A 16,293-nucleotide genomic window follows, 5' to 3' on the forward strand; every position below is an offset into this window, starting at 1 on the left:
GGTACCAAAGAAATCACCTGTGTCCTGTCTAAATGACTACCGTCCCATAGCACTGACTCCAATCATAATGAAGTGCTTTGAGAGGTTAGTCATGCACAACATCAAAACCAGCCTCCCCAACACACTCGATCCGCTCCAGTTTGCATACCGTCCGAACCGCTCTACGGACGATGCAATTTCCTCCACTCTCCACCTGGCTCTTACCCACCTAGAAAATAAAGACTCTTACGTTAGAATGCTGTTCATTGACTTCAGCTCAGCATTCAACACAATAATCCCACAACAGCTCATAAATAAACTCAACCTGCTGGGCCTTAACAATTCCCTCTGCAATTGGATCCTGGACTTTCTAACCGGAAGACCTCAGTCAGTCCGTGTCGGCCACAACACCTCGAGCACTACCACACTGAACACAGGTGCCCCACAAGGCTGTGTGCTCAGCCCGCTGCTCTTCACGCTGCTGACCCACGACTGCACTGCCAAGTCCAGCTCCAACCACATCATCAAGTTCGCTGATGACACAACAGTGGTAGGCCTCATCAGCAACAACGATGAAACGCACTACAGAGAGGAAGTGGCACAGCTGGCTGAATGGTGTGGCACTAACAACCTGTCCCTCAATGTGAGTAAGACAAAGGAGGTTGTGATGGACTTCAGGAGAAACTCCGGTGATCACCCCCCACTGACCATCGACAGCTCGCCTGTGGAGAGAGTCAGCAGCACTAAATTCCTGGGGGTGCACATCACAGAGGATCTCACCTGGTCCACCAACACCATGTCACTCTCCAAGAAGGCACAACAGCGCCTACACTTCCTCCGCCGGCTGAAAAGAGCAAGTCTCCCTCCACCCATCCTCACCACTTTCTACAGGGGCACCATTGAGAGTGTGCTGACCAGCTGCATCACTGTCTGGTACGGAACTGTACTGCAGCAGACCGCAAGACCCTACAACGGACAGTGAACACCGCTGCAAGGATCATCGGTGCCCCTCTCCTCCATCCTGGATATTTTCCTCACACGATGCTCCAGCAAAGCCAATAGTATCGTGAAGGACTCCACACACCCTCCCACAGTCTCTTCCAGCTCCTACCATCAGGAAGACGGTACTGAGCATCAGAGCCCGCTCTGCCAGACTGCTCAACAGCTTTTTCCCCAGGCTGTGAGAGCCCTGAACTCAAATCACCCGCCCCTCTCTGAACCCCCATACAAACCCCTACCTCCTGTAACATGTAACGTGCAATTCGAAGTGTGCTACACACAGGTGAGTGGGCCTGTACAAACCACCTGTAGTAGCACACTCTCCTCCTCTATGCGCACTAGTCACTTTTCACACACACTGCTGTGTGTACACAAATCCCACAAAAGAACTCCGTAATATATGTATGTTTACATGCTCATGCACTACAAATCATCCTGCACTGTTCCCCAGCCAGCTGCTTGAACTCAATGTTTCTCCTTGCACATGTACAGTACTTATCTGAAGCATTCGTATAGTTTGTATAGTTTGTATTTTTAGTTTGTATAGGTACTTTTTTATAGATAGTATATTTATATTTATAGTCAAATCTATCAGAAGGATAGTTGTGTATAGGTTTATATTGTCTTACTCCATTGTTGTATGCCTGTATTTATGTAGCACTGTGGTCCTGTGAGGCACGACATTTCGTTCCACTGTATGCCCCCGCATGTAGCGGAATGACAATAAAGCTCAACTTGACTTGACTTGACTAATGATGAACAGCTGCTGTTATCAAGAAGAATCACCGAAGAAAAGAGAAACACAAGAACTACAACTGACTTCAGCCACAGACGAAGATGAAATCAACTGAAATAAAAGAAGACTCGCAAGATCTGATTAAACAACTCCACATACAGCATCAGATTGACCAGATTGACTTTATTTCTGTCAGACTTCTAGAGAAGCTCTTATTGAGAATTAACAGAGGTTTAGATACTTTATTGTTTTGTTTGAAATCACCATCAAAGAGACCAGTGTTTCCTTTTGTTGGGCTCTGGGCTCTGGGCTCTTGACCCTTGACGTGTTGGTGTTAATATTACACTGGTTGCTTTAACTGTGTGTTTATATAAAACACACTTAGCTCAGCCAGCAAAGCTGAAAAAGAAAAAGAGTTGTGGGCAAATGATCCCCCGATCCAACATCTGATTGTATGGATGTAGTACTGCTTTAGATTTTTTATATAGCTTCAGATCTAGTAGTCTTGTAAAATCAGATAATTTAAATAATTTACAAATCACTTTGTGCACAAAAAGTTTTCATCGGTAACAATGCAAAGACCACAGACATCAAGAATCAGCGTATGAATCTCAACAATGGTGACAGTCAACAAAATGCTTCATGTTGCAATGCATGCTGGGTACCAGCATAGTACAAGACTCTCCCATGTATCCCAGCATGCATTGCAGCATGAATAAACAACACAGCTGAATTGTCTGATTATTTTCTTTTATTCTTACTATTTTATTTTACGTATGCTGTTATAGTTGTGACTTTTAGTAGCTTGTTTTGTGATGATCAGAGTTTCATCTGAATAGTTTCTTGACTGTCACCATTGTTGAGATTCATATACTGATTCTTGATGTCTGTGGTCTTTGTATTGCTACAGATGAAAACTTTATGTGCACAAAGTGATTTGTACATTATTCAAATGATCTGATATTTGCAATACAGCAGAATATGAAGCTATGAAAATATCTAAAACAGTATAATGTCTATATAATCAGAAATTGGACTTGAAATGAGGTCAGTGAATCATCAACTCTTTTTTACTTGGCTTCGCTGGTTAAGCTAAGTGTGTTTTAAATGATCCCACAATTAAAGCAACCAGTGTAATATTAACACCAAAATGTCAAGGGTCAAGAGCCCAATAAAAGGAAACACTGGTCTCTTTGATGGTGATTTCAAACAAAACAATAACGCATCTAGTTCTTGTGTTTCTCTTTCCTTCTGTGATTCTTCTTGATAACAGCAGCTGTTCATCATTAATGATCAATCATCACATAATTATCTTCTTAACTCCAACACTGCTTCAATTCTACTTGAACACTCTGTAGTGTGGAAACACATGAACACTGAGCAGTGTGGGGACTTTGCTGTGAATTATTACATAAATCTTACCTGTTTCATTCACGTATGACTGATGCATATGACTCACATTAAGTTTATTGATTTGTTTATGTTAAAACTATGTAATCTAAATGGATGGAAAATTGTTATGCAATTGAATTAAATAAAATGTAAATTTAGACCCAATCATTTTTTTGAGTGTATACATCTCAAAGGTCATAAGGTCAGGCAGTTATAGCTGAGGCAGCTTGCTGTTAAATAGAATAAAGGATTAATAATGCATTATGCATATACATTTGAAATAAGTCAGAAATAATGAAATGTGCTTTTCAGTATGATGTCGGGACCACACAGATCATGGATCATTTCAGAACAACAATGAAGAGTGCACCACTTGTCCTTAATGGTGATTCCAACACTTACTGCACACCAACATTCCCGTTTGACCAAATACTTCCTCCCACATGCCGTTCTGTGGTCTGGAATGATGTTAGGTAGGTTTAAGTCAAGTTAAATTGATTTAAGAGAACTATTTATTAAACAATACATCAATACAGTATTTGTGTCCAGTACTTTTACAATGTTCTAATTGTCTTTAGGGGATCTAGAACGTCATGGGACAAGGCAAGCATACCAGAATTTGAGTAAGCTCTATAACAAAGTCAAACAATCAAAGAAACAGGTAAAGTGTTGCAAGAAGCATCTCATTTTTTTTAATTAAAGCATACTTAATGATGGCCCTTATAATTTCAACAGATTACAGATGTAATTTAAATTTTCAGAACTTCACTGAAGATAACCGAACACAAGCAAATTCGGCTCCGAAGAAGGCAGTTTACAAGACTGGATGACTTTGTTAGAGCATACCAAAAGATGCATGATGCACTGCTCCTTGAATATGGAGACATGGAAAGAAGCAGGAAGAAAGTATGGGATACTTGTTTTTAATAAAGTCACTTCAGTGGCAGTATCTAAGTACCAAATAAGATTGCTGCTTTTTGCCTGATCACGTTTTAAAAACAATAGGCCTGTGTACAGATTTTTGTTTTATTCTTTTTCATTGTGTGTAAAAGTATTTAACTTTGTATGTGTTTTCAAGTCCTTTCAAGTGGAAGAGGAAGTATGGCGAAAAACTCAGAAGCGTACAGGACTGTACGTGTCCCCTTTAGTGCTGGACCCGTCATTGAAAGTAATTATGAATGATTATTATTAAGAGGTTAATTATTATTAAGAGGTTTGAAGTGACACTGAAGTACACTTGCATTTTGTAATTTTTACTATTGCTACATCCTATTGTAGTGCTTAGAATTGTTTTAAAGCAAATGTAACTAATTGAAACTGTCACTTTTTTTTCAAACAGAAACAAAGAGAGAACTTTTCACAGCAACAGCCACAAATAGCTGAGGAAAAAATACAGTTATCATCCAAACACAGGTATATGTCTATAAAAAAAAAGTATATGTCAAAACAGGAAGAATCATATAGATTTCTCAAGTAACATGAATTCATTCTGTATTTTAACATTATTTGCATTCAATATGTACATTTTATTCATTCAATAATCAATTTATTATTTTTTGGTAAGACCACATCTGACTTCACTGAGCATCAGCAGGAGGACACAAAGAGAAGTACCACTCAAAGAACCAATGATGCTCAATCACAGGTGATTTTATTCAAAATGAAGTATTGTCATTGCACTAACAGCAGTAATTGTTTCATATCTATTTTACAGTATTATTTTTTTCTCACCCACAGCTAACTGCATTGTGGGGCAAAAATAACACAGAAGTGGTCGTTTCTGTGGTCCTTTCTCAATTTAGAAAGAAATTATTAGTCCACCACAGTGAGTTACTATCACTTTGGCCTCATAACTGGCTCACAGGCGAGGTAAGTATGGCAAACAGTGCAGCAGCATGATCGTGAAAATATACTTAAAAATGCACAAATGTAGTGTTAAATAGCCGCAGTGAATTGTTATCATTTTTGGGGCTTTGAGCTCTCTGTTCCTGTTCAAAAGTTTTAATGTAAATATTGTAATGTCATGATTTCTGATGTACTGATTGATGTTAGGTCGTTGAGTATTTCTTACATCACACTGTCAATCGACTAAAATTTGTTTAGCGAAGGTACAATGGGTTTTGAGGTTGATAATTGTTTAGACGTTTGATGATGTGTAAACGATTTTGACTGTATGTACATGATGATAATGATAAATGTTTATTAACTGAAGCAATTTCTGTGGTAATATCATATAATGAACATAATTTTGATGTGTTACAGGTTAACTTTGGCAACTACCAAGCTATTGTGTCCTTTGTTAACATTAATAATATACACTGGAAGTTTCTGGTTAGTTTTTATTTAACACTTTGTATACTGATGTGCATTTCCCATGTTTCTGGTTTTGTGGTAAATATTTGTGGAATAATGTCATTTTTCTTGTGGTTACAGTACATCAGTGCAGCAGATGAAAAGATGCACCGTGTGTATTTGGTGGATCCTTCAAGCAACGCTGCAGAGGAGGCAGATTCAGAAGCTGCTGCTCAAAAATTCCGGTTCTTATGCAGTTTAGTTCATTCAATCTAATCATGTACACTGCATCTATGTAATTGTATAAATTGTAGTATTTTTGCACATATATAAACAATAATTATATTTTAACATTTCATTGTCACACAGTGAATACTTTCAGATAAGGACTGTCCACCACCGTGAGAGAGAGTGGGCAGATATTGAATTCACAGGAGCTGTTATGCAACACCCAGTTCAGCATGATACATATAGCTGTGGTGTGATGGTCATGATGGTAAAATAACATAGATGTGCAGTTACATGCTGTATTCACGCTTGTATTTTGTATTATTTTAGCTTCATATTTGGAGAAGAGCTATTTACAATATTTCAATGACTACAGTAGGCAATATACAGTACATACAGTATTTATCTTGTGTACATCACATATTTTCTTTCTGTCTTATTTTGTTTCTTTGTTTTTTGTTTCTTTAGATGGCAAAGGCCTAACATGGAATTTGGGACTACTGAAGACGAAATGGCAGAGGAACGCACAGCTATGGCACTTGAACTACTTGAGGCTTCAGGTATGCGTTTTGTTTTTGTTTTTTTAAATGTGTCTTTGTATTGTCATAAATTGTCAATTTTGTTTTTCATTAGTGTTTGATGCAGAGAACAATTGTTCCATGTGTGCAAAAGAGGAAAGTCCAGGGTCTGCCCTTACTGACTGGGTAAGGTGTTGATTTTTAATGTTTTCTTTTGTTCTGGTTACTGGATTAAAGTGTTTGCATTTTGTGGCTTTAATAGAAAATAGATATAGCTATTTTCCTTGCACTTGGCCTTTGGTAGCTGTCAAGTTCATATTAAGAACTATTGCAGATTGCCAACTACTGTAAATAATAAAAGACAACTCGTAACCATGACAGTAGCATTTTTGGTAGCAAGTTTGTACATCATGTTAAAATATGTTTTATCGATACAATCTGTTTGTACTATCTGACTTTCTTTTATAAAGGTGTTGTATTTGTTATATTTACAGATTCGGTGCGACAGCTGTAACAGGTGGTTTCATGTACCGTGTGTGGACATGGACAAAAAACAGTTTGAACATGCCAGAAAAGCTGCCTGGGATTGCTGTTTGTGCAAAGCTTGATCCAGAACTTATTGTGTATTTTCATTTATCAGATTAAAGACTAAAGGGTATTGTGCCTTCTCTGTGGCAGCTCCATGTCTCTGGAATAGCCGCTCTGCTCATATTAGATCATGTAACTCATTGGGTATGTGTACAATTTTTGCTGAAAATGCATCTCTACTCTATTGCTTCAAACTGCCCTCAGGGGTGGAGTCTGAGTAGTGACTTGTTTTCGGTGTATTTTTTATTTGTCTTTGTGCTCACAGTGTAAAGCACTTTGGTCAACGTGTTGTTTTTAAACATGATTTAGAAATACATGTTGTTGTTTTTATGTTGTTACTTTTTGATTCTGAAGAGTTGAATTCTGAAATACACTGCTACTTCAATATATATCCATATATATATTTCAAGTGGTTTATGCAGTTGTTAATTAATATTATTATGTGAAATTTTCAATGATTTAAAGGATTTCCTCATGTGAAAGTTGAATAGCATAGAATTACATGTCTAGAACATGATCTGTCCTTGGTTGGAGAAAAGCACCCAACATGTTAAAACATACATATACTCTTCTTTGACAGCTTAGGTCATTAGGGCCTCTCATGTACATGACCAATTTACAGTTTACTTCATTCTTGAAATTTCCAAATAACAAACAAACAAAAAAAAACTTTAGTCGAAAACCACTGGTAGAATAAAAGTACTTCATATCTGAATGTTTTGGGAAAGTTACTGATTAGAGCTTGGATTTCAACAACGCAGCCTTGAAGAAGTTGCATTTTTCTCTATGTATATGTGTTATTGTCTCCTGCCATTGCGAATGTGCTACATAAATAAACGTGTCTTGCCTGTAAAGTATTAAATAACAGAACTTTTGAAACACATTTTTGTCTTTTTTGAATATTACACATTTGTAAAGTAAAACACAGTGAAAGCTGATATAGACAGAGTCTTGGGTGTCCTGAAGAAGAATTAATTCCATTTTTCTTGTTAACTCTGAAGGAATTTGAATAATGCCTGTCTAAATGTGAAGGTGTGTTATAATGCATTGTGTCAGACTGGCATTCATTTTCTCCCAAATTCTACAGTAAAACCCAGGGAAAGTTGACACAGATAGAGACTTGGTCGTTCAGAAAAATTATTTATTGACATTTTTGTATTAACTAATTTGAATAATGCATGTAGAAAATAGTAGGAAATAATCAGTGCTATAATGTATTTTAACAGACTTTATTCTTATGGAAAACTCCACAGTATAATATATTTGAACATAATAAAACTGTGCCTTTTATTTTTTGTGCTTTGGGGCACATTTAACTCATAACTGCTGAAATATAGGTCTTCGTCAGCTGTTTGGCAGCTCCGTGTCTCCGTACCGTAATACCACAAATAGACGTGCAGCTAAATCCATGTGGCGGCTCACTTGACCGCGGTATTTTTTACCATAGTAACTGTTTCTCTACCTACCATGTCATCTGTAGCCAATGCACAGTAACTACAACGCATTTACCATGCTTCTCCCACCGTAACTGCAGTTTTATGGTATTTGTAGGTATGGTAACCACAACACTTTTCGTGATTTTACCATAGTAACTATGTTTACTGTCTACTCTTTGTATTTAAAGAACAGTAACACAGCTTCTACCATGTTTTTACTGGATATTTGTAGTTAAAGCACAGTAACACTTAAAATGGTTTTACCACAGTAACCATAGTTTTACTGTGGTATTTGTAGTTAAAACAGTTTTTTTTCTGTCTTGCAGATATGTCAGATCACATCATCCAGCAGCTCTTTTAAGAAGTCATCTCTTGTAAAAGCCATCACTTGTTCCTATTTTTCCCAACTCTAATCCATAATTCATTTACACATAGTTTTGCTCTCTCTCTCTTTCTGTGCTTCGTGACATTTTTAAATGTCATAATTTTGACCAATTCTGTCAGAAAACTGCTAGAATTAACAGGGAACTTGAACTCGAAGCTCCCAATGCTGATCTTGAAGAAGCTGCCAAGGAGGCTGAACAAGTCCTTCAAAGTTCAACTCTTCACAGTAATGTTGAACACATTTAGCTATAGCTGATTTGCTTTAATGAACACATCCTTATTTTATGTGTTAATAACTTTCCTTACAGTCCTTCCTCTCAAATATTTTGCTCACAGTTCATTTTTAACACACTGTCTCAACATGTATATATTTCTCTTTGTTTTAGCTGAGAGGGAAGACCTCCCTTTGGATTTGATTTTGGCCGTATTGTGCGTTTACAGAGAAGACCAAAAGCTGCAAATGCAAATGGTATGCCTGTGTTGGTCTGAGCACCTTGACAGAACTGTACTGCAGATACATTTTGCACAGCATTTGATGTTTCTTAAACTTTGCTTCACATATCCCACGGCCCCATCAGAAAGATCCCCCAACAAAGTGTCATGTCGAAGTAGTAATAATTCATACAGTTTACCAAGTCAGCAAATTCATATGATATTGTACAAGCGTACTCGTACAAAATTCTACGACTTTTACTTCTGTCATTGGCCATTGCCTCAACTCTCATGTAAATTGTGCCCACTGTAAGTAGTCTGAGAGTTTATATCATAAAGTTTATATTAAGTCAATTGTGTTCTTTATTGACCTTAACAGATTTGCGCAGTCTTGAAGAAGCTGCCAAGGAGGCTGAACAAGTCCTTTTTACAGTTCTAGCTCTTGCTGTGAACAGCTTTAAGTGATCTGATTTGGCCAAATTAACTGAAGATCTGATTTGTCACGTGACAAGTTAAACTAGCATCTCCAGACTATTGCTTCTTACACAGATGCGTTCAATAAAAATCAGCATGGAAAGAAAGGCAGACTGTGAGGTGTGGACAGATATCATGTACTGTTAGAACGGGAAGAGACCGCACCAATTTGTAAAGATTAATAAAGATTCCAATGGACTTGAAATAAACTTTATGATACAAACACTCAGACTACTTACTATGAGCACAATCTGCAGGAGAGTTGAGGCATTGGCCAATGACAGCAGTAGGATTAAAAGTCGTAGAATTTTGTACGAGTACGCTTGTACAATATCATATGAATTTGCTGAGTTGGTAAACTGTATGAATTATTACTACTTCTGCATGACACTTTGTTCAGGGTTCTTCGTGATGGGCTACATAAACCAAAGTTAAAGAAACATCAAATGCTGCGCAAATGTAACTGCAGTACAGTTTAGTCAAGGTGCTCAGACCAACACAGACGTACCATTGGAAGTGTTAGCCTTTGCAGCTTTTGGTCTTCTCCGTAAACACACAAGATGGCCAAATTCAAATCCCATGACAGGCCTTCCTTTGGTCTTGCCTTTCAGCTGAAACACAGAGAAATATATACATGTTGAGACAGTGTGTTAAAAATGACCAAAGTGACCAAAATATTTGAGAGGAAGGACTGTAAGGAAAGTTATTATTACGTAAAACAAGGATGCGTTCACTAAAGCAAATCAGCTATAGCTAAATGTGTTCAACATTACTGTGAAGAGTTGAACTTTTGAAGGACTTGTTCAGCCTCCTTGGCAGCTTCTTCAAGATCAGCATTGGGAGCTTCGTTTTGGTTATTGTGCTTTAACTACAAATACCACAGTAAAACTACGGTTAATGTGGTAAACTCATAATATGTGTTTTGGTTATTGTGCTTTAACTACAAATACCACAGTAAAACTACAGTTAATGTGGTAAACTCATAATATGTGTTTTGGTTATTGTGCTTTAACTACAAATACCACAGTAAAACTACGGTTAATGTGGTAAACTCATAATATGTGTTTTGGTTATTGTGCTTTAACTACAAATACCACAGTAAAACTACGGTTAATGTGGTAAACTCATAATATGTGTTTTGGTTATTATGCTTTAACTATAAATACCACAGTAAAACTACGGTTACTGTGGTAAACCCATGCAAAGAGTAGACAGTAAACACAGTTACTTTACTATGGTAAAATCATGAAAAGGTGTTGTGGTTACCATACCTACAAAAAATACCACAGTAAAATTACAGTTACGGTGATGAAAGGCATGGTATATGTTGTAGTTACTGTGTATTGACTACACATGACATGGTCGAGTTACTATGGTAAAAATATGGTAAATGTACTTTTTACATGATCACAATTATCAAGCAATGCTGGGTTGGTTGATTTGTTGTGCTGTCATCAGCCATGTCTAAAAGCTGAAGACCCATGTCACAACATGATTAAAAACGGTTTTATTTATTTATTTCAAACGGCAACAGGTAAATATACAGTAGAAGTTAGCTTAGGCTAATGTCAACGTCAAGGCCAGCTGTGCTAAAGCAGCCCACTGTTCCACTAACAACTCATTTAAACACATTACCTCATCTAACATGATGCAGAAACGCTGAAATAATTAAAACAATACCGTTAAACCCGTGATCTCGTTACATAAAAAGATTGTTGCCCTTTTACCTGTTGCACGCGCATCAGGTGAACCGGGCGAACCGAGTCTCGCTGGTGAGGAGGTCACTGCCGCTGTGCTCTCCACCGAAGTTAATGGGGAGAATTGGCGTGTCATATGCACGCAAAATTGGACTTTGGCGTATGCATTACACGCAATTGGAAAGTGTAAACTCGTGTTATTTATACGCAGATTGATGAGACCGGGTTGTATTATTCATGTCTCTGTCAGTGGCGGTGACAAACAAAAACTTGGACCTAAACGTTTCAACAAGATTAGGCTACACCAGGCAAATTAATTACAACCTAAAGTTTAAAAAGTCCAGTTTCTTGACCTACTAAAATTATATATACATTTTTTCAGAAATTAAGACGGTTCCTATTGTTTTTGATTCGACTTTTAGTACACTACATAGCCTAAATAATTGTTGTTGTTTTTTCTTCTTTTCTCAAAGTGTTAAACGATTAAAATAAAGATAGCATTAAGTTTTAGCATACCGAAGGAGTGTTTATCTTCCACAGCTGCAGAAAAGGGGAATAACCAGGAAAGTGAAAGTAATGCAGACTAGGAAAACACACACCAAAAAAAAAAAAAAAAACTCCCACAGATATTATAAATAGATCTTGAACATTTTTTTGTGACATTGATAATGCATATTTGCTGATGTCTCAGAACTCATGACAGGAACTAGTAACACACACTAGTTGTAGCTACTACAGGTGTGTGTTGCCGTGGTGATGAACAGAAACTCATCAGTGTGGAAAGAGAAACACATCATTACAGGACCATAATTGAATTGTATATTGTCTTATTTTCAAATTTCATATATCAAAATGTAATAATATTATATGTTATTCATATTGAAATGTATTATAATTTATTACGATTTATAGTTAATGACATTAAATATATTGTTGACACTTATGCCAAAGTTAATAGACAAGTTTACATTGTTAAATAAAATAAAAGAATCACACAAACACAAGTCAATGGTTTTTGGATTTTTAGTTCTATACACAAGACAATACAAAGAATATATTTCAAAGAATAAGCACAAAAATACAGAAATTATTATAAATCAAGACAATAATTAGTATGTGATATGTCACCCAAAGTCTTAAAATCATTGCAATGAACCATTAAAAAGAATGCTGTGATAAACATGCAACCCTCAACATCACACTATAATAATAAACATGTTAATAAATGTGTTAAAGCTCATTTAAATAAGCAACTGACTCAAAGGAAGCAAACTGCAATTTTCAAAATTAGCTAGAACAACAAACTGCAACAGATTAAAACTATTTAGTTTTCAACCCAAAATAGAGAGCAACACCAGCAATGAGCAGTACCAGCAGACCACAGCCAATCAGCGCACAGCGGCATTTCCAACTCTTACAGGTGTTTGTCTGGTTGTGCTGCGCTGACTGAGGCATGAGTATATGTTCAGAACGATTTGTGCATACTCTGATGAATTCTTGACGGCTCAAGCCTTTAATGTCCTTCAGAAGATCAGTGCTAATGCAGCAGGTGTGATTCTGGTCAAAGTTTGTCTGATCTGAGTGCTGTGTCACATAAATCTTTTCAAATTTTTGACTTGAGTTAAAAGAAACAATGATGCGATCTGTGTTGCTGCTGTCTGAATGTCCAGTGTAACTTCTAGTGACGTAATCAGGCAGTGAACCAGCGGTGTTCAGGTTGCCCACCTCATAGTATGGTAGATTAATTTTAGGAAGAAGATTATCCCAATTATAGAATCGATGAAAGCCAAAACGTCCATTTGCAGGGTTGCACTGTGCAATCATACGACTGTTGGAGTCAATCTGAACACAATCATGAGCAAACCACCACAACAAGTTCAGACCGTGTCTGGGAGGCGGCTGACCAAACCTGGTCTCTCTCAGATCAGACAGTTTATTTAGGGTTCTCACCATGTTCCTGACAATCCTGTTGAAGAAAGTGCACATTTAATACAATAAATGTTAAAATATTGTGTTTTATAATATAAAATGTACAATTATGGAAAACTGAAAAAAGTCAAACTAAGAAGGAACATGAATCAGTTCTTCATCAGGACTTCATTTAAATCATTAGTTCATCATTAGTTAAATCTGCAGAAATGGAACAACTATTTTTCATAATGTTCAGTCAAAACCATACACATGTTCATTTATTAAATATTTGGGCTAATTCAGTGGTGTTTTCAGCTACCAATAAAGAGTACAGAACTCTCAGCTCTGTTTTTGAATCTATTCGTTTGAATGTTGAATCTTTTCAGCAGATTTGTTCTCTCAAAAGCAGCACATTAAAGTCTTTTGTCCTAGACTCACCAAAACCAAACAGCAAGTTCAAAAGGAGCTACAGATACCGATAACCTCCACAAAACTGAGAAAACCTGGCCTTCTAGGATAACTGCAGTGAGATGAAGGGTTAATCTGTAATTCTATAAAAGTATAAACATGGTTCAGAATAAATAAAATGTATAAATATGTGTGTATATGTATATAGAAGCGTTAAAAAATTATACGTCTTACCTTGTAGAAGCCAATCTAGGTCTTTGGCACCAACTGCTTCATTCATTTGACACGATATAGCATGTTTACTGATGTCACTGAACTCATGACAGGAACTACTACGCTGTAGTAACACACACTAGTTGTCCTACAGGTTGTATGTGTGTGTCTGTTGCTGTTTTGATGACTAGAAACTTATCCTATGGAAAACGAAACTTGCAGAAACACATTAGAGCAGATAGGACAGATAATGAGGAGATCTATGAAAGCTATTATGAAAGTCTCACTCATATTTAGGTTTCATATTAAGTATTTATTTTATACAGTATTCATAACTGTTGTCAACAGCATTATGCAATTTATAGTTTATGATATATTAAATATATTATCTCTGTTTTATAAATGATAGTTTTATCTTTTGTCTCCCTTGATCTGGAACATTTATCTACATCATTGTAATAAATCATTGAAAGAATCCAGTGAAAAACAAGCAAAGCTCAACATTATATCTCACATTTATAGAACGATGAACATCTATTTATAATTATATTAACATGCATCAGATTATACAGTTATTCATTTAGCAGACCCTTTCATTCAAATAAGTCAATTGTACAAATGGAGCTTCAATACACGGCTTCAAAATGAAAAACAAACAGCATGAAAACTATATTTTCATTATTAAAAGCAAGAAGAAAACAACAACAAAAATGAACAAAAACATACAAAACAGCATTTTGCAACATTTTGCACAGACATCCTTGAAAGATTTAGACTCTTGACTCTGGTGGGGTTCACTCTTTACAGTCTGAGCTGGAGATGGAAACGGTGTGTGTCTGCTATACATTTGGTAAGAAATCTGATAAGAATCATTCATAGTTTCTCTGAGAAATTTTTTCAGGCTTAACACTTGAATGTCCTTCAGAAGATCAGTGCTAATGCAGTAGGTGTGATTCTGGTCAAAGTGCACCTGATCTGAGTGCTGTGTCACATAAATATCCTCAAATCTTCTCCACCTTGGGTCAAAGGAAACAATGATGCGATCCTTGTTGCTGCTGTCTGAATATCCAGTGTAATTCTCAGTGACATAATAAGGCAGTGAATCAGTGGTGTTCAGGTTGCCCACTTCATAGTATGGTAGGTTAGTTTTAGGAAGAAGTCTTTCTCTATTATAGAATCGATCAAAGCCAAAATCTCCATATTCAGGGATGCACTTTGAAATCATCTGACCATTGGAGTCAATCTGAACACAATCATAAGCAAACCACCACAACAAGTTCAGACCGTGTCTGGGACGCGGCTGACCAAACCTGGTCTCTCTCAGATCAGACAAATTATTCAGGGTTCTCACCATGTTCCTGATAATTCTGTTGGGGAAAAGATTCAAAGAACAGATCTAGTTTTACTCAAACAAATGTGCATGTAATGCAAAGAATGGTATACTGTATATATTTTTTATATAAAATATACAGTTACAGAAAAACTGCAAAAATGCAAAACTAAGAAGGAACAAAACACATTGGAACTGCAAAATCGGAAAGCGTGTTATGCAAAAGATTTAATTCAGATCTGCTGCTCTCTGAGTCTGAATATTCATTTATTAAATATACTGTATAGGCTCAGTTGATTTGCAGCTATCAATAAAAGTGTAGTAATATCAGCTCACTTTTAACAAGTTTAAATTCATTCAGCTGATTTTGGGTCCTTGACTGACCATCTGCATGCAGTGAAACACAGAAATACAATCAGAAAGATCTCTGTAGCAGTAGAAAGACTGATCCTCTAAGAATCTTGCAGTATGATGAAGGGTTAATCTGCTGTTGGAGTAAAATTGAAAGTAAAAGGAAGGAAGTCAAAATCGGCTGTCATATTCCAGCTAATTTGATACTAATTCATACATTATTTTTTATGACTAAATAAACAGCTGGGACAATTCTGTGCTCTTACCGTGTATCTGGTAACGAACTATTGTGTCACGCAGTTCCTGGTATGCAGCAGCTTACACATTGTCTTGTATGTGGTCAAAAATACTGCTATATTGACGCTCCAAACCTGATTTTGAAACTAATAAAGTCATGAAAATCAGCTGTATGAACACATACAATGAACCCATCTTATTCTGCAGAAGTGACGGACGGGAGTGTTCACACTCTGATAATGACTTTGGTGGGTGGAGAAACATCCTGCAAACAGAAACTGGTGTTGCTTCATGCCAGATATTTATTGCAGAGAAACTGACAGGCAAGTCTTTAGACCTTTAGTCAAGTATCTCGTTTCTTCCCTTTTAACAATAAAATCGCTGTGGCGCCTCAGTTCAAGCGGGATGTGAACCGATCATCTCTTCCTCTTTACTAGTTATAGCATGAAATAAACATGAATGAACATCAGAACGTATATTGTTTCAACCATGGAAAGACGTCAGTACACACCATTTTTCAAGTCCACTGATGTTAATTTGCTCTCAAATCTGGTTTGTTTCTCATTCAGAAACAGCAGATTCAGCGTTATGATTGGTCAGATTGCCTGTCAATCAAACTACCTGCTTAGGGTCAATTCACTGAACACACACTGGCCTTTTGTGACAGCATACCCCAAGAGTAAAGAGG

The 16,293-nt window shown here is 36.7% G+C and overlaps 1 protein-coding gene and 3 long non-coding RNA genes across 5 annotated transcripts; 2 read left to right on the top strand and 2 right to left on the bottom strand.

Annotated features, from left to right (window-relative positions):
• The first annotated feature begins 3,875 nt into the window (after window positions 1-3,875).
• LOC131552350 (uncharacterized) lies at window positions 3,876-4,970 on the top strand. The gene is made up of 5 exons (XR_009273949.1): window positions 3,876-4,012; window positions 4,185-4,274; window positions 4,446-4,519; window positions 4,671-4,751; window positions 4,844-4,970. It is a non-coding gene; the product is annotated as an uncharacterized LOC131552350 (long non-coding RNA).
• A 396-nt stretch (window positions 4,971-5,366) lies between these two features.
• Window positions 5,367-6,787, top strand: LOC131552383 (uncharacterized). Of its 2 annotated transcripts, XR_009273966.1 has the most exons (6): window positions 5,367-5,437; window positions 5,540-5,654; window positions 5,768-5,894; window positions 6,095-6,186; window positions 6,260-6,330; window positions 6,639-6,787. It is a non-coding gene; the product is annotated as an uncharacterized LOC131552383 (long non-coding RNA). The 2 variants fall into 2 exon arrangements; XR_009273959.1 differs by having other exon boundaries at window positions 5,540-5,894.
• A 5,603-nt stretch (window positions 6,788-12,390) lies between these two features.
• Window positions 12,391-13,294, bottom strand: LOC131551182 (uncharacterized). The gene has a single exon (XM_058793966.1). It carries the CDS (start codon window positions 13,139-13,141, stop codon window positions 12,476-12,478), a length of 666 nt encoding a protein of 221 aa, XP_058649949.1. The 5' UTR covers window positions 13,142-13,294; the 3' UTR covers window positions 12,391-12,475.
• Window positions 13,295-13,301: 7 nt separating this feature from the next.
• Window positions 13,302-15,811, bottom strand: LOC131552298 (uncharacterized). The gene is made up of 4 exons (XR_009273942.1): window positions 15,635-15,811; window positions 15,354-15,504; window positions 13,709-15,054; window positions 13,302-13,617 (listed from the first exon to the last, which is right to left on the bottom strand). It is a non-coding gene; the product is annotated as an uncharacterized LOC131552298 (long non-coding RNA).
• Window positions 15,812-16,293: the final 482 nt, after the last annotated feature.

The sequence above is a fragment of the Onychostoma macrolepis genome, chromosome 01 (genome assembly GCF_012432095.1).
Source record: "Onychostoma macrolepis isolate SWU-2019 chromosome 01, ASM1243209v1, whole genome shotgun sequence".
NCBI lineage: Eukaryota > Metazoa > Chordata > Actinopteri > Cypriniformes > Cyprinidae > Onychostoma > Onychostoma macrolepis.